The sequence below is a fragment of the Oncorhynchus clarkii genome, chromosome 7 (genome assembly GCF_045791955.1).
Source record: "Oncorhynchus clarkii lewisi isolate Uvic-CL-2024 chromosome 7, UVic_Ocla_1.0, whole genome shotgun sequence".
Classification (NCBI taxonomy): Eukaryota; Metazoa; Chordata; class Actinopteri; order Salmoniformes; family Salmonidae; genus Oncorhynchus; species Oncorhynchus clarkii.
In genome coordinates, this window is record NC_092153.1 from 83781843 (window position 1) to 83801369 (window position 19527).

At 44.1% G+C, this 19527-nt stretch overlaps 1 protein-coding gene across 1 annotated transcript in view; it reads right to left on the reverse strand.

Moving 5' to 3' along the window:
• Window positions 1-640: 640 nt before the first annotated feature.
• Window positions 641-19527, reverse strand: part of LOC139413919 (isoleucyl-tRNA synthetase 1) — a 103895-nt gene continuing 85008 nt past the window's right edge. Inside the window, exons 28-34 of the mRNA XM_071161780.1 lie at window positions 17621-17716; window positions 15300-15476; window positions 14404-14524; window positions 13214-13339; window positions 8715-8861; window positions 8207-8359; window positions 641-1568 (exon numbers count right to left, since the gene is read on the reverse strand). Of these exons, the coding sequence (XP_071017881.1) occupies window positions 1486-1568; window positions 8207-8359; window positions 8715-8861; window positions 13214-13339; window positions 14404-14524; window positions 15300-15476; window positions 17621-17716 (903 nt within the window). The 3' untranslated portion in view covers window positions 641-1485. The remainder of the gene's footprint in view (window positions 1569-8206; window positions 8360-8714; window positions 8862-13213; window positions 13340-14403; window positions 14525-15299; window positions 15477-17620; window positions 17717-19527) is intronic.

Here is a 19527-nt window from a genome sequence, read left to right on the forward strand (position 1 = left end):
AATAGGCTACCTGCCTGTTTTACTGACTCTAACCAATAGGCTACCTGCCTGTTTAACTGACTCTAACCAATAGGCTACCTGCCTGTTTAACTGTCTCTAACCAATAGGCTACCTGCCTGTTTTACTGACTCTAACCAATAGGCTACCTGCCTGTTTAACTGACTCTAACCAATAGGCTACCTGCCTGTTTAACTGTCTCTAACCAATAGGCTACCTGCCTGTTTAACTGACTCTAACCAATAGGCTACCTGCCTGTTTAACTGACTCTAACCAATAGGCTACCTGCCTGTTTAACTGACTCTAACCAATAGGCTACCTGCCTGTTTAACTGACTCTAACCAATAGGCTACCTGCCTGTTTAACTGACTCTAACCAATAGGCTACCTGCCTGTTTAACTGCTGAGGAATTGTATTATAAAAAGCAAACTGGCAGAAATGTATTTATAAAGCCCTTTTTACATCAGCAGTTGTCACAAAGCGCCATTCAGACGCCCGGCCCGGCGCCATTCAGACGCCCGGCCCGGCGCCATTCAGACGCCCGGCCGGCGCCATACAGACGCCCGGCCGGCGCCATACAGACGCCCGGCTGCCTGCTGTGGATCTATGGGTTCTTTGCAAGAAAGGGAAAAACACAAACATCTGTAATCTCTCCATTGTTCCTTTATTTCACCAAAAATAGCAGTTTTCTCCTTTTATTCTTGTTCCCGAAAACATTTGTTTACGACAGACACTCAAAAAAAGAAAGAAAGAAGGTAGACACAACTGAATGTTAATTCTTACCCACAGAATAATCCACTGTACTGTCTGCAAACAGAGCTGGTTTTGTCAACACTATTTTGGTACAGAGTAGGTTGAGGTTAACTAATAAACTCATGTTATAACCCATAGGATAGTCACTGGAGATCGGACAGGATGAATTGGACAGAGCAGGAGAAACACTTGTAACTATGTAAATGTTGGGTTTTCATTGAAGTTTGGAGCTAGATGTGCTCTGTTTCTGAAATGGCACCCTATTCTTCGACAGTGCACTAGCTTTGCTCAGAGCGGCATTGGGCCCTGGTCAACAGTAGTGCACTAGCTTTGCTCAGAGCGGCATTAGGCCCTGGTCAACAGTAGTGCACTAGCTCTGCTCAGAGCGGCATTGGGCCCTGGTCAACAGTAGTGCACTAGCTTTGCTCAGAGCGGCATTAGGCCCTGGTCAACAGTAGTGCACTAGCTCTGCTCAGAGCGGCATTGGGCCCTGGTCAACAGTAGTGCACTAGCTTTGCTCAGAGCGCCATTGGGCCCTGGTCAACAGTAGTGCATTAGCTTTGCTCAGAGCGCCATTGGGCCCTGGTCAACAGTAGTGCACTAGCTTTGCTCAGAGCGGCATTGGGCCCTGGTCAACAGTAGTGCACTATGTATGGAATAGGATGCCAATTTGGGACCCCCCTCTTCTACAGTGTGGCTGTTCCTCCCTCTTCTACAGTCTGGCTGTTCCCGGTCCTATGCCTCTGCAGTTGTGGGCAGAACTCCAACGTACAGAGTCTTCCTGTCCAGCGTCTTCATTGACCACTCTGCTGGGATTTCTGAAACACATATACAAATGATTGAAAAGTATGAAGGAAGACAATCTGCTGGCATCTTTAAGGAGGTAAAACCAATAAGAATTTAAGAAAAGGAAAGAATGAGAGGAGTCTGTCAAAGGTCTGTCTCCACTACGTGAAACTAGATCATTTTATTCTGAGGGGTTTGAAATCACATGTTGTAGGGCTGCTGACCACCGACTGTTCTATTAAACTCTCTTATGCACGTTACTCTGTTAACTTCCATTCATTGTTGTGTTTCTAGGTAGTGTTGTGTTTCTAGGTAGTGCTGTCTCGTGTTTCTAGGTAGTGTTGTGTTTCTAGGTAGTGCTGTGTTTCTAGGTAGTGCTGTGTTTCTAGGTAGTGTTGTGTTTCTAGGTAGTGCTGTGTTTCTAGGTAGTGTTGTGTTTCTAGGTAGTGCTGTGTTTCTAGGTAGTGCTGTGTTTCTAGGTAGTGTTGTGTTTCTAGGTAGTGCTGTCTCGTGTTTCTAGGTAGTGTTGTGTTTCTAGGTAGTGTTGTGTTTCTAGGTAGTGCTGTGTTTCTAGGTAGTGTTGTGTTTCTAGGTAGTGTTGTGTTTCTAGGTAGTGCTGTGTTTCTAGGTAGTGTTGTGTTTCTAGGTAGTGCTGTCTCGTGTTTCTAGGTAGTGCTGTCTCGTGTTTCTAGGTAGTGCTGTCTCGTGTTTCTAGGTAGTGTTGTGTTTCTAGGTAGTGTTGTGTTTCTAGGTAGTGCTGTGTTTCTAGGTAGTGCTGTGTTTCTAGGTAGTGCTGTCTCGTGTTTCTAGGTAGTGTTGTGTTTCTAGGTAGTGTTGTGTTTCTAGGTAGTGTTGTGTTTCTAGGTAGTGTTGTGTTTCTAGGTAGTGTTGTGTTTCTAGGTAGTGCTGTGTTTCTAGGTAGTGTTGTGTTTCTAGGTAGTGCTGTGTTTCTAGGTAGTGTTGTGTTTCTAGGTAGTGCTGTCTCGTGTTTCTAGGTAGTGTTGTGTTTCTAGGTAGTGCTGTGTTTCTAGGTAGTGTTGTGTTTCTAGGTAGTGTTGTGTTTCTAGGTAGTGCTGTGTTTCTAGGTAGCGTTGTGTTTCTAGGTAGTACTGTGTTTCTAGGTAGTACTGTGTTTCTAGGTAGTACTGTGTTTCTAGGTAGTGTTGTGTTTCTAGGTAGTGCTGTCTCGTGTTTCTAGGTAGTGCTGTCTCGTGTTTCTAGGTAGTGCTGTCTCGTGTTTCTAGGTAGTGCTGTCTCGTGTTTCTAGGTAGTGCTGTCTCGTGTTTCTAGGTAGTGCTGTCTCGTGTTTCTAGGTAGTGTTGTGTTTCTAGGTAGTGTTGTGTTTCTAGGTAGTGTTGTGTTTCTAGGTAGTGTTGTGTTTCTAGGTAGTGTTGTGTTTCTAGGTAGTGTTGTCTCGTGTTTCTAGGTAGTGTTGTGTTTCTAGGTAGTGTTGTGCTTCTAGGTAGTGTTGTCTCGTGTTTCTAGGTAGTGTTGTCTCGTGTTTCTAGGTAGTGTTGTCTCGTGTTTCTAGGTAGTGTTGTGTTTCTAGGTAGTGCTGTCTCGTGTTTCTAGGTAGTGTTGTCTTGTGTTTCCTAGGTAGTGCTGTCTTGTGTTTCCTAGGTAGTGTTGTCTTGTGTTTCCTAGGTAGTGCTGTCTCGTGTTTCTAGGTAGTGTTGTCTCGTGTTTCTAGGTAGTGTTGTCTCGTGTTTCTAGGTAGTGTTGTCTCGTGTTTCTAGGTAGTGTTGTCTCGTTTTTCTAGGTAGTGTTGTCTCGTGTTTCTAGGTAGTGCTGTCTCGTGTTTCTAGGTAGTGCTGTCTCGTGTTTCTAGGTAGTGCTGTCTCGTGTTTCTAGGTAGTGCTGTCTCGTGTTTCTAGGTAGTGCTGTCTCGTGTTTCTAGGTAGTGCTGTCTCGTGTTTCTAGGTAGTGCTGTCTCGTGTTTCTAGGTAGTGCTGTCTCGTGTTTCTAGGTAGTGCTGTCTCGTGTTTCTAGGTAGTGCTGTCTCGTGTTTCTAGGTAGTGCTGTCTCGTGTTTCTAGGTAGTGCTGTCTCGTGTTTCTAGGTAGTGCTGTCTCGTGTTTCTAGGTAGTGTTGTCTCGTGTTTCTAGGTAGTCCTGTCTTGTGTTTCTAGGTAGTGCTGTCTTGTGTTTCTAGGTAGTGTTGTGTTTCTAGGTAGTGTTGTGTTTCTAGGTAGTGTTGTGTTTCTAGGTAGTGCTGTGTTTCTAGGTAGTGCTGTGTTTCTAGGTAGTGTTGTGTTTCTAGGTAGTGCTGTGTTTCTAGGTAGTGTTGTGTTTCTAGGTAGTGTTGTGTTTCTAGGTAGTGTTGTGTTTCTAGGTAGTGTTGTGTTTCTAGGTAGTGTTGTGTTTCTAGGTAGTGTTGTGTTTCTAGGTAGTGTTGTGTTTCTAGGTAGTGCTGTGTTTCTAGGTAGTGCTGTGTTTCTAGGTAGTGCTGTGTTTCTAGGTAGTGCTGTGTTTCTAGGTAGTGCTGTGTTTCTAGGTAGTGCTGTGTTTCTAGGTAGTGCTGTGTTTCTAGGTAGTGCTGTGTTTCTAGGTAGTGCTGTGTTTCTAGGTAGTGCTGTGTTTCTAGGTAGTGCTGTGTTTCTAGGTAGTGCTGTGTTTCTAGGTAGTGCTGTGTTTCTAGGTAGTGCTGTGTTTCTAGGTAGTGCTGTGTTTCTAGGTAGTGCTGTGTTTCTAGGTAGTGCTGTGTTTCTAGGTAGTGCTGTGTTTCTAGGTAGTGCTGTCTCGTGTTTCTAGGTAGTGCTGTCTCGTGTTTCTAGGTAGTGCTGTCTCGTGTTTCTAGGTAGTGCTGTCTCGTGTTTCTAGGTAGTGCTGTCTCGTGTTTCTAGGTAGTGCTGTCTCGTGTTTCTAGGTAGTGCTGTCTCGTGTTTCTAGGTAGTGCTGTCTCGTGTTTCTAGGTAGTGCTGTCTCGTGTTTCTAGGTAGTGCTGTCGTGTTTCTAGGTAGTGCTGTCTCGTGTTTCTAGGTAGTGCTGTCTCGTGTTTCTAGGTAGTGTTGTGTTTCTAGGTAGTGTTGTGTTTCTAGGTAGTGTCGTGTTTGTGTTTCTAGGTAGTGTTGTGTTTCTAGGTAGTGTTGTCTCGTGTTTCTAGGTAGTGTTGTGTTTCTAGGTAGTGTTGTGTTTCTAGGTAGTGCTGTCTCATGTGTCTATGTATTGTTGTGTTTCTAGGTAGTGCTGTCTCGTGTTTCTAGGTAGTGTTGTCTTGTGTTTCCTAGGTAGTGCTGTCTTGTGTTTCCTAGGTAGTGTTGTCTCGTGTTTCTAGGTAGTGCTGTCTCGTGTTTCTAGGTAGTGCTGTCTCGTGTTTCTAGGTAGTGTTGTCTCGTGTTTCTAGGTAGTGTTGTCTCGTGTTTCTAGGTAGTGTTGTCTCGTGTTTCTAGGTAGTGTTGTCTCGTGTTTCTAGGTAGTGCTGTCTCGTGTTTCTAGGTAGTGCTGTCTCGTGTTTCTAGGTAGTGTTGTCTCGTGTTTCTAGGTAGTGCTGTCTCGTGTTTCTAGGTAGTGTTGTCTCGTGTTTCTAGGTAGTGTTGTCTCGTGTTTCTAGGTAGTGTTGTCTCGTGTTTCTAGGTAGTGCTGTCTCGTGTTTCTAGGTAGTGCTGTCTCGTGTTTCTAGGTAGTGCTGTCTCGTGTTTCTAGGTAGTGCTGTCTCGTGTTTCTAGGTAGTGCTGTCTCGTGTTTCTAGGTAGTGCTGTCTCGTGTTTCTAGGTAGTGCTGTCTCGTGTTTCTAGGTAGTGCTGTCTCGTGTTTCTAGGTAGTGCTGTCTCGTGTTTCTAGGTAGTGCTGTCTCGTGTTTCTAGGTAGTGTTGTGTTTCTAGGTAGTGTTGTGTTTCTAGGTAGTGTTGTGTTTTTAGGTAGTGTTGTGTTTCTAGGTAGTGTTGTGTTTCTAGGTAGTGTTCTCTCGTGTTTCTAGGTAGTGTTGTGTTTCTAGGTAGTGTTGTGTTTCTAGGTAGTGCTGTCTCATGTGTCTATGTATTGTTGTGTTTCTAGGTAGTGCTGTCTCGTGTTTCCTAGGTAGTGTTGTCTTGTGTTTCCTAGGTAGTGCTGTCTTGTGTTTCCTAGGTAGTGTTGTCTTGTGTTTCCTAGGTAGTGCTGTCTCGTGTTTCTAGGTAGTGCTGTCTCGTGTTTCTAGGTAGTGCTGTCTCGTGTTTCTAGGTAGTGTTGTCTCGTGTTTCTAGGTAGTGTTGTCTCGTGTTTCTAGGTAGTGTTGTCTCGTGTTTCTAGGTAGTGTTGTCTCGTGTTTCTAGGTAGTGTTGTCTCGTGTTTCTAGGTAGTGTTGTCTCGTGTTTCTAGGTAGTGCTGTCTCGTGTTTCTAGGTAGTGTTGTCTCGTGTTTCTAGGTAGTGCTGTCTCGTGTTTCTAGGTAGTGTTGTCTCGTGTTTCTAGGTAGTGTTGTCTCGTGTTTCTAGGTAGTGTTGTCTCGTGTTTCTAGGTAGTGCTGTCTCGTGTTTCTAGGTAGTGCTGTCTCGTGTTTCTAGGTAGTGCTGTCTTGTGTTTCTAGGTAGTGCTGTCTTGTGTTTCTAGGTAGTGTTGTGTTGTGTTTCTAGGTAGTCCTGTCTTGTGTTTCTAGGTAGTGCTGTCTTGTGTTTCTAGGTAGTGTTGTCTCGTGTTTCTAGGTAGTGTTGTCTCGTGTTTCTAGGTAGTGCTGTCTTGTGTTTCTAGGTAGTGTTGTCTTGTGTTTCTAGGTAGTGTTGTCTTGTGTTTCTAGGTAGTCCTGTCTTGTGTTTCTAGGTAGTCCTGTCTTGTGTTTCTAGGTAGTGCTGTCTTGTGTTTCTAGGTAGTGTTGTCTCGTGTTTCTAGGTAGTGTTGTCTCGTGTTTCTAGGTAGTGCTGTCTTGTGTTTCTAGGTAGTGTTGTCTTGTGTTTCTAGGTAGTGTTGTCTTGTGTTTCTAGGTAGTGTTGTCTTGTGTTTCTAGGTAGTGTTGTCTTGTGTTTCTAGGTAGTGCTGTCTTGTGTTTCTAGGTAGTGCTGTCTTGTGTTTCTAGGTAGTGTTGTCTCGTGTTTCTAGGTAGTGCTGTCTCGTGTTTCTAGGTAGTGTTGTCTTGTGTTTCTAGGTAGTGCTGTCTTGTGTTTCTAGGTAGTGCTGTCTTGTGTTTCTAGGTAGTGCTGTCTTGTGTTTCTAGGTAGTGCTGTCTTGTGTTTCTAGGTAGTGCTGTCTTGTGTTTCTAGGTAGTGCTGTCTTGTGTTTCTAGGTAGTGCTGTCTTGTGTTTCTAGGTAGTGCTGTGTTGAATTTCTAGGTAAAAAATACACTCCGACTTTGGAATTAAATGTTGCCCATTTACATCACATATGTTGACTGACTACAGCTAGCTACCCACGAAGTATTGACATCTACCTTCCATAACATTCGTTTTAGGTCATCTTTGTTTATTTGGCTTATTTAACAGTGTTGGAATTCATGATGTCACAATGGGGAGTTCTAGAATATTGAAGAAAAAAAAGTCAGATTAAAATGAAAAAAAAAGGCAACATTTTATAGTTTAAAAAGTATATATATATATTTTTTAAATCAAATAGTAAAATGTAAGCACAATATTCCAGATCGTTCCACACATTTTAAAGTTTGAACGACGTGTCTAGCAATAAACGTGTAAGAGGAGTAGCGTGCAGAAGAATGAGAACAAGTATGACAAAGATTTATAGTCGGGAGTGATGCTTCTCAAGTCCCACCTAATTAGGTAGGAAGACCTATGGAGCTGTATGTCAAACCAGCCGTCTGCTAGGGCAGTCAGGCAGTCTGTCAGACACAGTAATTGGACAGGGAGGTTTCCTCAGCCCAGGACTTGCTTCTTTGCTGCTGGTTCAAGGTCAACATTAAACCCGTTTAAAAGTCAAGGATCATTGGCACAGGCTATAGGCTACAGCTAAACGTGTGGAGGAGGTGGAGGTACAGGCTACAGCTAAACGTGTGGAGGTGGAGGTACAGGCTACAGCTAAACGTGTGGAGGTGGAGGTACAGGCTACAGCTAAACGTGTGGAGGTGGAGGTACAGGCTACAGCTAAACGTGTGGAGGAGGAGGTGGAGGTACAGGCTACAGCTAAACGTGTGGAGGAGGAGGTGGAGGTACAGGCTACAGCTAAACGTGTGGAGGAGGAAGTGGAGGTACAGGCTACAGCTAAACGTGTGGAGGAGGAAGTGGAGGTACAGGCTACAGCTAAACGTGTGGAGGAGGTGGAGGTACAGGCTACAGCTAAACGTGTGGAGGAGGTGGAGGTACAGGCTACAGCTAAACGTGTGGAGGAGGTGGAGGTACAGGCTACAGCTAAACGTGTGGAGGAGGTGGAGGTACAGGCTACAACTAAACGTGTGGAGGAGGAGGTGGAGGTACAGGCTACAGCTAAACGTGTGGAGGAGGTGGAGGTACAGGCTACAGCTAAACGTGTGGAGGAGGTGGAGGTACAGGCTACAGGCTACACGTGTAGTAGAGCAGTAAATGTCCTCTAGCCTGACCGTAGACACAGTAGGATTGATGGGGAAAGGTGGAAAGTAGCAGAAAGAACACAGCTGAAGCAGGACACAAGTACCGTTCAAGTGGAGCTTCCAAGATGCTGCTCTGGCCAAGTCAAGAGAGCGTTTGCCAGCCCATTCTTTGAGCACTGCTAGGCCTGGCCAGTAGCCATCCTAGATGCATTGCAAAATAGGACTTCGATCCGGTGGTGTCGGTCTTACCTTGGGTGAGCGCATCGTCCAGGTAGAGCTTCAGCCTACGGCTGCGGAGGCCGAACAACTTAGCCGTCTCAGACAGCAAAGCATTGTGGGTCAGGTAGTCGTGTCCGACAGGATTGACCAGAAGCAGGGTCCCCACATCTCCACTCTGACACTCTACAGAGACACAGGACATACATAGCATCAGTACAAATCAGTAGCAGCACGTAGCCTAGCGGTTAGAGACACAAACCAAACCAGTAACTGGAGGGTTCCCAGTTCGAATCCCGGGTCTGACGAGGAGAGGGGAAAAAAATCTGTCAGGAAATGAGCTGGCAACCGGCTAGTTGATGGTATGAAAGTATAGTTTTCATTGGGCCCAAGTCACTCGCTGGCAGGGGTTTGGTGTAAACCAGTTGGAAGATGCATTGGTATAACAAACAGAAAAATAACCTTTCAATAAAAGTGGAGTGAAATGGGAAGCAGATGTGTAGCGGAGCGAGAGAAAGAGGAACTGGTCAGTTAAACGTACCAGCTGGCTGACAGTTGGCCAGTTGGAGGTTGACGTAGGGACACACCAGAGAGTCAGAGTTGGGAGAGGAGTCACTGGGATTGGAGCCTGATGTCACCGACAGGGTTTTCCCATTCAGAGACAGCAGATCACACTTACCAGTCAACTCTGGAATAACAAGAACATACAGGACAGGTCTGAAACATACAGCTCTCAGTTACTGGACAGGTCTGAAACATACTGGACAGGTCTGAAACATACAGCTCTCAGTTACTGGACAGGTCTGAAACATACTGGACAGGTCTGAAACATACAGCTCTCAGTTACTGGACAGGTATGAAACATACTGGACAGGTCTGAAACATACAGGACAGGTCTGAAACATACAGCTCTCAGTTACTGGACAGGTCTGAAACATACAGCTCTCAGTTACTGGACAGGTCTGAAACATACAGGTCTGAAACATACTGGACAGGTCTGAAACATACTGGACAGATCTGAAACATACTGGACAGGTCTGAAACATACTGGACAGGTCTGAAACATACAGCTCTCAGTTACTGGACAGGTCTGAAAACATACAGGACAGGTCTGAAACATACAGCTCTCAGTTACTGGACAGGTCTGAAACATACAGCTCTCAGTTACTGGACAGGTCTGAAACATACTGGACAGGTCTGAAACATACAGGACAGGTCTGAAACATACAGGACAGGTCTGAAACATACTGGACAGGTCTGAAACATACTGGACAGGTCTGAAACATACAGCTCTCAGTTACTGGACAGGTCTGAAACATACTGGACAGGTCTGAAACATACTGGACAGGTCTGAAACATACAGGACAGGTCTGAAACATACAGCTCTCAGTTACAGGACAGGTCTGAAACATACAGCTCTCAGTTACAGGACAGGTCTGAAACATAAAGGACAGGTATGAAACATACAGGACAGGTCTGAAACATACAGCTCTCAGTTACTGGACAGGTATGAAACATACAGGACAGGTCTGAAACATACAGGTCTGAAACATACAGGACAGGTCTGAAACATACAGCCCTCAGTTCCTGGACAGGTCTGAAACATACAGGTCAGGTCTGAAACATATAACACACCTTAATCTCGTAAAATAAATACAAATGTTGAGTTGTGTGAGAACCGCTCTTAAAACACCATCTGCTCATCACTAACCTGTCCAATAAAATCAATCATTTCATGACTCCTCCAATGTTTTTGTTGTTGTATTTCTGTGTGTGTGTGTGTGTGTGTGTGTGTGTGTGTGTGTGTGTGTGTGTGTGTGTGTGTGTGTGTGTGTGTGTGTGTGTGTGTGTGTGTGTGTGTGTGTGTGTGTGTGTGAGAAACAGCAGCCTTGTAGGGGGAACCAGGGAGGGAATGGTACAGTACTATATTGGTTCAGGGGTCCCAGGAGACTCACATATTATGAATAGAACTAGTCTCAGTCCCAGGATGACGCCTGTCATCTCTGACAACCACGCAACAAGTAGGCTAAGCTAGTGGTTAGTCCCCAGAACCACTCAACAAGTAGGCTAAGCTAGTGGTTAGTCCCCAGAACCACTCAACAAGTAGGCTAAGCTAGTGGTTAGTCCCCAGAACCACTCAACAAGTAGGCTAAGCTAGTGGTTAGTCCCCAGAACCACTCAACAAGTAGGCTAAGCTAGTGGTTAGTCCCCAGAACCACTCAACAAGTAGGCTAAACTAGTTGCTTGTCCCCAGAACCACTCAACAAGTAGGCTAAACTAGTTGCTTGTCCCCAGAACCACTCAACAAGTAGGCTAAACTAGAGACAGAACCACTACTTCAGCTAACAACCACCCAACATGTAGGCTAAACTAGAGACAGAACCACTACTTCAGCTAGCTACCACCCAAACATGCAGGCTAAGCTATTTCAGTCCAGCTAGCTACAAGCCAACATTAAGGCTAAGCTACTGACAAAACTACCCAATATGTAGGCTAAGCAACTCCACTCCAGCTATTTACCACCCAACATGCAGGCTAAGCTATTTCAGTCCAGCTAGCTACAAGCCAACATTAAGGCTAAGCTACTGACAAAACTACCCAATATGTAGGCTAAGCAACTCCACTCCAGCTATTTACCACCCAACATGTAGGATGGGATACTCTCCAGAACCACCCAAAATGTAGGCTAAGCTAGAAACAGAACCACCCAACATGTAGGATGAGCTAGAGACAGAACCACCCAAAATGTAGGCTAAGCTAAAAACAGAACCACCCAAAATGTAGGCTAAGCTAGAGACAGAACCACCCAGCATGTAGGATGGGATACTCTCCAGAACCACCCAAAATGTAGGCTAAGCTAGAGTCAGAAAGATCAACATGTAGGCTAAGCTAGTGGTTAGTCCCCACTAACCCAGCTAGTGGCTACTCCAGTCCAGCGAGCTATCACCCTACACATTTTATCATGGGGCTGAGAGTAATGCAGCAGTTTTAAAGCTAATTTCTTGCAAATATGCACTATACAAGTCTCAAGCTGGGCTACCTCATCACGAGAGTGATTCTAAAATCACCCGCCAGTCTCTAGTCATAGCCAGGGAATACCGCCAAACTCTAAGGCCGGGAGGTGAATGGGTTGGTAAACATTTCATGATGACAATAATTCTGATGTTTCGTGGGAGTTACTGAAAGACAGACCACGGTTACTGAGCAACTGAGTATTCACAAACCCTTCACTTTTATTGTTGTGTTACAAAGTGGGATTAAAATGGATTTAATTAAATTTTTGTTAACGATCTACACAAAATACTCTGTCAACGTGGAAGAAAAATTCTAACAGTTGTATAAAAATAAAAAAATCATGAAAAATAAAACACTAATATATCTTGATTTGATAAGTAATCATCCCCAGGTCAATATATGTTAGAAAAGCCTTTGGCAGCGATTAAAGCTGTGAAGGTCTTGCCATAGATTTTCAAGCAGATTTGCATCAAAACTGTCACTTAGCCACTCAGGAACATTCAATGTCTTCTTGGTAAACAACTCCAGTGTAGAATTAGGCCTTGTGTTTTAGGTTATTGTCCTGCTGAAAGGTGAATTAATCTCCCGGTATCTGGTGGAAAGCAGACTAAACCAGATTTTCTAGAATTTTGATCCTGAAAAACTCCCCAGTCCTTAACGATTACAAGCATACCCATAACATGATGCAGCCACCGCTATGCTTGAAAATATGAAGAGTGGTGCTCAGTAATAAGTTGTATTGGATTTGCCCCAAACATAGCACTTTGTATTCAGGACAAAAAAGTGAATTGCTTTTCCAAATTTTTTGCAGCATTTTCTTGCCTCGTTACAAACAGGAATATTTGTTTTGGAATATTTCTATTCTCTACAGGTTTCCTTCTTTTCACTCTGTCATTTAGGTTAGTATTGTAGAGTAACTACAATGTTGTTGATCCCTCCTCAGTTCTCCTTTCACAGCCATTTAACTAACTATTTTAAAAGTCACAATTGGCCTCATGGTGAAACCCCTTCTTCTTTATTTAAGTTTGCCATAACCAAGGAGTTGAATACGTATTGATTAAAGACATTTCAGCTTTTAATTTCTAATTCATTAGTCAAAAAAAAAGTGTTTAACTCCACTTCCACTTTGACATTATGGGGCATTGTGGGTAGGCCAGTGACCCCCCCCAAAAATCTACATTTAATCCATTTTAAATTCAGGCCGTAACAGCCAAATGTTGGAAAAATGTCAAGCGGTGTGAATTCTTTCCGAAGGCAGTGTATGTATAGGAGGCTTGTGAATGTCCCATCTTACTAGTGTATGTAATGAGTATCACAGAATGAGTCATAATACCCATAAAACCTAGCGGTCAAACAGGGAAATGGTTCCAATCGAAACACTTAAAATACGGGTTGTGTTTCATGTCGGCTTACCCCGGCGTTTTGACAACCGTATAAATCTCTCTAGGACAAGGTGACTTTTATCAATATATTCGCCCATATTTACCTGCCAAAAATGAAACACTAATTAGCTGTTAATGTGGCTATCATAAAGAACTACAAATACCATGATGAGACTGGCGAATCGAGGCGAAGGGATTAACTATCTAATGTTAGTTAAATGTAGTAATAATAAAAAAAAATGGCTACATTTCTTTCAATGGACAATTCTGTGAACACATTTTAAATTGACAATACCTGCTAGCAAAGGTGTCAGAAACAACGTGCCAGGAGACTGCAGGGATTTGTAGTTTTGCATGATGTCTACTTTGATGCCAATTAGCATTTTTGAATCGGAGAGTAAATAGAGCCAGATATATATTGATAAAAGTCACCTTGTCCACAGTTATCAAAATAGGGTAAACCTACATGAAAACACAGCCCTAGTTTCTAAAATCACCCATGGGAAAAAATGAATGGTGGAAAAAAAAACAGTTGGAACCATTTCCCTGTTTGACCGCAAGGTTTTTATGGGTAATTATGACACCTCCACTGTGGAGCTCTATTGACATAGGGGTTGATTTGGGATTCAAAGTGCCATCTTACCAGTCTTGCCGTTGAAAACACAGAGCTTGGTGTTGTTGAGACCAAAGAGACTGGAGCAGACTCGTCTCAGCTTGGCCAGGTCTAGACAGATATCTCCTTTAGGGTTCTCCAGGAGAACCACACCCTCTGACAGAGACGGAACAAAAATACAAGGGCTGTTATATTTGGTACCCTTTCCCCCAGATCTGTGCCTCGACACAATCCTGTCTCGGAGCTCTACGGACAATTCCCTTGACCTCATGGCTTGGTTTCTGCTCCGACATGCACCTGTCAACTGTGGGACCTTTATATAGACAGGTGTGTGCCGACAATCCTGTCTCGGAGCTCTACGGAGAATTCCTTCGATCTCATGGATTGGTTTTTGCTCTGACATGCACCTGTCAACTGTGGGACCTTTATATAGACAGGTGTGTGCATTTTCAAATCATGTCCAATCATTTGAATTTACCACAGGTGGACTCCAATCAAGTTATAGAAACATGTCAAGGATGATCAATGGAAACAGGATGCACCTGAGCACAATTCCAAGTCTCATAGCAAAAGGGTCTGAATACTTCTGTAAATAAGTTCTGTTTTAAAATTTTTAAATACATTTACAAAAAATTCTAAAAACCTGTTTTTGCTTTGTCATTACGGGGTAATGTGTGTAGACTGTGATGTTTTCATTCTGATATAATTTCGATTTTAGAATAAGGCTGTAACAAAAAATTTGGAAAATGTCAAGAGGTTTGAATATTTTCTGAATGTACCTCTGTTGACAAATTCAGTGTTTTCATCGTGTTTCTATTTGCTATGGAGTTCACCTTTTAAGCCACCACTTGGTATACAACAGATTATTTTTCAATCCTCCATGTTTTGTTGTTGTTGTTGTTGTTGTGGTAACTAGTTTGACAAAGTCCACCAATTTCAAGGAAGGATTATAAAAAAGGGTTTAATTTTTATTTTTTAACCTGTTGGTGCTTTTAGGCTGAGAATTCGTCCATTCTTGAATTGGAATTTGAAGTTACACCCCCAAATTTAATGAAATGTAATTGACCCCTTGTTATACTGTGTTCCATTACACACCGATACTGACCATTTAGATAAACAAACCCAGAATTGAGGTCCAATCCAATTGAGCCCTGGGGTGCACCAATAGTGGGACCACGACCAAAGGTAATGTAAAGCTCGGTCAATATGTCTAAATATACCTTGCTCCTTGTTGTTGAGTTGGAGTTGGAGGTTGATGTAGGCACAGGCTGGTCCAGTCAGAGGAGCTCGAGGGGCGGCTGCTCCCTTCACTATGGTCAGGTCCAGGTCCGAACCCTTCAACTATAGTACCACCACAGACACCACCACAGATACCACCACAGATACAACGAGACACCACCACAGATACAACCAACAACCACAGACACCACCAACAACCACAGATACCGCCACAGACACCACCACAGACGCCACCACAGACGCCACCACAGACACCACCACAGACACCACCAACAACCACAGATACCGCCACAGACACCACCACAGACACAACCACAGGCGCCACCACAGATACCACCACAGACACCACCACAGACACCACCAACAACCACAGATACCGCCACAGACACCACCACAGACACAACCACAGGCGCCACCACAGATACCACCACAGACACCACCAACAACCACAGATACCGCCACAGACACCACCACAGACAACCACAGATACCACCACAGACACCACCACAGACACCACCAACAACCACAGATACCACCACAGACGCCACCACAGACGCCACCAACAACCACAGATACCACCACAGACGCCACCACAGACGCCACCACAGACACCACCACAGACACCACCACAGACACCAACAACAACCACAGATACCGCCACAGACACCACCACAGACACCACCAACAACCACAGATACCACCACAGACACCACCACAGAGGGAGAAACATGAAAAAACATTCATATTTAGGAACAGGAGTTTTTAATTACATTAATATATATTGTTGTTTGTTTGCTTTAACCCAACCCACGCGGAGGGATTGAAAGCACTTTACGTTCTGTCTAACAATGTGGTGTTTAATGTCAACCCAACCGACCTGTGTTTTCTCCTGCACGATGACGCCGGAGTCCTTGGGGACGGGGTAGGTCTTGAGTGGTGCCTTGGTGGTTGCAAGGATGAAGTCTGTGTGGGCCTGGATCACACTGTTCAGGTAATCTCCTGCCGGCTCACAGCTGTAGTACACTGTGATCTCATCAGACGGCACCAGGTGACCCTGTAGACAGGTAAATACACACACAGAATTAGATCAAACAGGGCCTAGTGCCCTGATCACACTGTCTAGGTAATCTCCTGCCGGCTCATATCTGTAGTACACTGCAGGGTAGGAGCTAATTCCATTTCAATTCAGGAAGTACATTGACATTTCAATTATCTTCCAAGCTTTTCAAATGGGGGAAGATGTTGAATTTGGTTTACTTTCTGAATTGAAATGGAGCTCAACCCTGGTATACTGTGATCTCATCTGAGGGCACCAGGTGACCCAAGAAGGGTAAGGAAAGGGAATCTATAGGACTACTGAATCACCTTGTCGTTTGGTTGCTGATGTGTATATGGTTGAATCATCAGCATACATGGACACACAGGCTTTGTTTAATGCCAGTGGCAGGTCATTGGTAAAAATATAAAAGAGTAGAGGGCCTAGAGAGCTGCCCTGCGGTACACCACACTTTACATATTTAACATTAGAGAAGCTTCCAGTAAAGAAAACCCTTTGAGTTCTATTAGATAAATGGCTCTAAATCCACGATATGACAGAGGTTGAAAAGCCATAACACATATGATTTCTCACGTTTTCTCAAACAACAGGTTACGGTCAATAATAATCAGAGGCTCCACTGAAATCTAACAGTACAGCTCCTACAATCTTCTTATTGTCAATCAGTCATTTTCATCAGTGCATTACTACACTTGACACAAATGGGGCAGTACCTCTTGCTGTTCTGTCGGTAAACACAACGGTCTTATTGTGGATGCAAGCTTCGACTGGAAGTCAGTGGAGTGGTGTGGAAGAGGACAGGTGACATGGGAGAACAATGGGGATAGTTGAAAACCAAGCGGGCTGTAGCATTCTGGATAAGTTGCAGGCGGGCAGCCCAGCCAACAGCAAGTTGCAGCAGGAAGGCCATCCCAAGCTCCGAGATTGGTGTCAGAGACACACTCATGAGTCCATGAGAACCAAGGCTACCGGTACCGGCTCAACGAAAGCCGTTTTGATCTACGGCGTCCACAAATCGATGTATAAGCGAATATGTCAGTCGGGAACCGATACCAGAACCACGCAGGGGACTTTAAACATGGAAGAGAACCCATTGATCTCTCCTTAATCTACAGAGGCCCAATTACAGGCTGGCTTCAAGGGTAAGAAAATACATATAGAGCTTCAGTAACTTACATCAGAGAGGAAGGATTTTATAGCCTTTAGGGTATTTTCAGGCAGTGAACCGCGGAAGCTAGAGTAGCAACGTCGATAAGGAGAAAAATTATTTGTGTTACAATGTGTGTGTGTGTGTGTGTTGCCAAATCAGAACCCTGAGACTGTGACCTCTCCTTCTCTCCCGGTCCTCCCTCGGCCCTCCCCCCGTCCTCTTAACCCACTGAGACCCCTAGTTACTGCTACTCAATTAATTCCCTGGGGTGGAAAATTCCTAAAGTTTTCAGTTTTAAATAACAGTAGAATTTACCCTGGCTGAGAGCCAAGGCAACACACACACACACACACACAAGATCAGCCCAGTCGAATCCAGGGACCGATGGAAAAATGTTTGTTTATTAAGAAAACAAGTCTAAGATAATCCCGCTTTACTTTCCTTCTCTCTACCCACTTCAAAGTCAGTGTTTCTGAAACAGACCTCTGTAGTCGGGGATGAAGCTTACATTAAAGCCTGAATATTATGGCACGAGAGAAGCTGGTTCTCAACGCTGCTAGAATTCAGGAGTGGAAATATTTCAACATGAGAGTTGAGAGAGAGAAAGAGAGAGAGGGGGAAAGGGAGAGAGATATAAAGGGAGAAAGAGAGAGGGGAGAGAAGCCTGGGAAAACCAGGGAGGCAGAGACACCTGGGAATACCAGGGAGGTGCCAGGGTGGGAGAGACACCTGGGAATACCAGGGAGGTGCCAGGGAGGCAGAGACACCTGGGAATACCAGGGGAGGGAGAGACACCTGGGAATACCAGGGAGGCAGAGACACCTGGGAATACCAGGGAGGCAGAGACACATGGGACTACCAGGGAGGTGCCAGGGAGGGAGAGAAGCCTGGGAGGTGCCAGGGAGGGAGAGAAGCCTGGGAGGTTCCAAGTCCCCATGTGGCAGGAAGTACTCAAGTTGAACACGTTTAAAAGTATCACAGCGTGTTTGACCTTTTTGCGTAGTTTCTGGATGCGGTTGATGACCTCACGAGCCACACCCTCATCCAGCATGGACTGGTCTGGAGTGACGTCTAACAGCACCAGCACCTGAAGAATGATACCAACACACACATATATTACTATATATATATATATATTACTATATATATATATATTACTATATATATATATATATATATATATATATATATATATATATATATATATATATATATATATATATATATATATATATATACACACACACATACATATATTACTATATATACACACACATATATATATATATATACACACACACACACATATATTACTATATATACACACACATATTATATATATTACTATATATACACACACATTATATATATATATATATATAATATATACACACACACACACACACTATATATACACACACATATATTACTATATATACACACACACATATATTACTATATATACACACACATTATATATATTTATACACACACACACACACACACACACAGTGGGGCAAGCCACCAATTGTGCAAGTTCTCCCACTTAAAAAGATGAGACAGGCCTGTAATTTTCATCATAGGTACACTTCAACTATGACAGACAAAATGAGAAAAAAAATCCAGAAAATCACATTGTAGGATTTTTAATTAATTTATTTGCAAATTATGGTGGGTATAGGAAATACCAAATATATTCTCTGATATCTGAATTTATTTGCAAATGATGGTGGAAAATAAGTATTTGGTCAATAACAAAAGTTTATCTCAATACTTTGTTATATACCCTTTGTTGGCAATGACAGAGGTCAAACGTTTTCTGTAAGTCTTCACAAGGTTTTCACACACTGTTGCTGGTATTTTGGCCCATTCCTCCATGCAGATCTCCTCTAGAGCAGTGATGTTTTGGGGCTGTTGCTGGGCAACACGGACTTTCAACTCCCTCCAAAGATTTTCTATGGGGTTGAGATCTGGAGACTGGCTAGGCCACTCCAGGACCTTGAAATGCTTCTTACGAAGCCACTCCTTCGTTGCCCGGGCGGTGTGTTTGGGATCATTGTCATGCTGAAAGACCCAGCCAGGTTTCATCTTCAATGCCCTTGCTGATGGAAGGAGGTTTTCACTCAAAATCTCACGATACATGGCCCCATTCATTCTTTCCTTTACACGGATCAGTCGTCCTGGTCCCTTTGCAGAAAAACAGCCCCAAAGCATGATGTTTCCACCCCCATGCTTCACAGTAGGTATGGTGTTCTTTGGATGCAACTCTTTGTCATTCTTTGTCCTCCAAACACGACGAGTTGAGTTTTTACCAAAAAGTTATATTTTGGTTTCATCAGCCCTTTACAGCAGACAGACAGCATCTCAGAGCCCTTTACAGCAGACAGACAGCATCTCAGAGCCCTTTACAGCAGACAGACAGCATCTCAGAGCCCTCTACAGCAGACAGACAGCATCTCAGAGCCCTCTACAGCAGACAGACAGCATCTCAGAGCCCTCTACAGCAGACAGACAGACAGCATCACAGAGCCCTCTACAGCAGACAGACAGACAGCATCTCAGCCCTCTACAGCAGACAGACAGACAGCATCTCAGCCCTCTACAGCAGACAGACAGCATCTCAGCCCTCTACAGCAGACAGACAGCATCTCAGAGCCCTCTACAGCAGACAGACGAGCCCTCTACAGCAGACAGACAGACAGCATCTCAGAGCCCTCTACAGCAGACAGACAGACAGCATCTCAGAGCCCTCTACAGCAGACAGACAGACAGCATCTCAGAGCCCTCTACAGCAGACAGACAGACAGCATCTCAGAGATCTACAGCAGACAGTCAGACAGCATCTCAGCCCTCTACAGCAGACAGACAGACAGCATCTCAGACCTCTACTTCAGACAG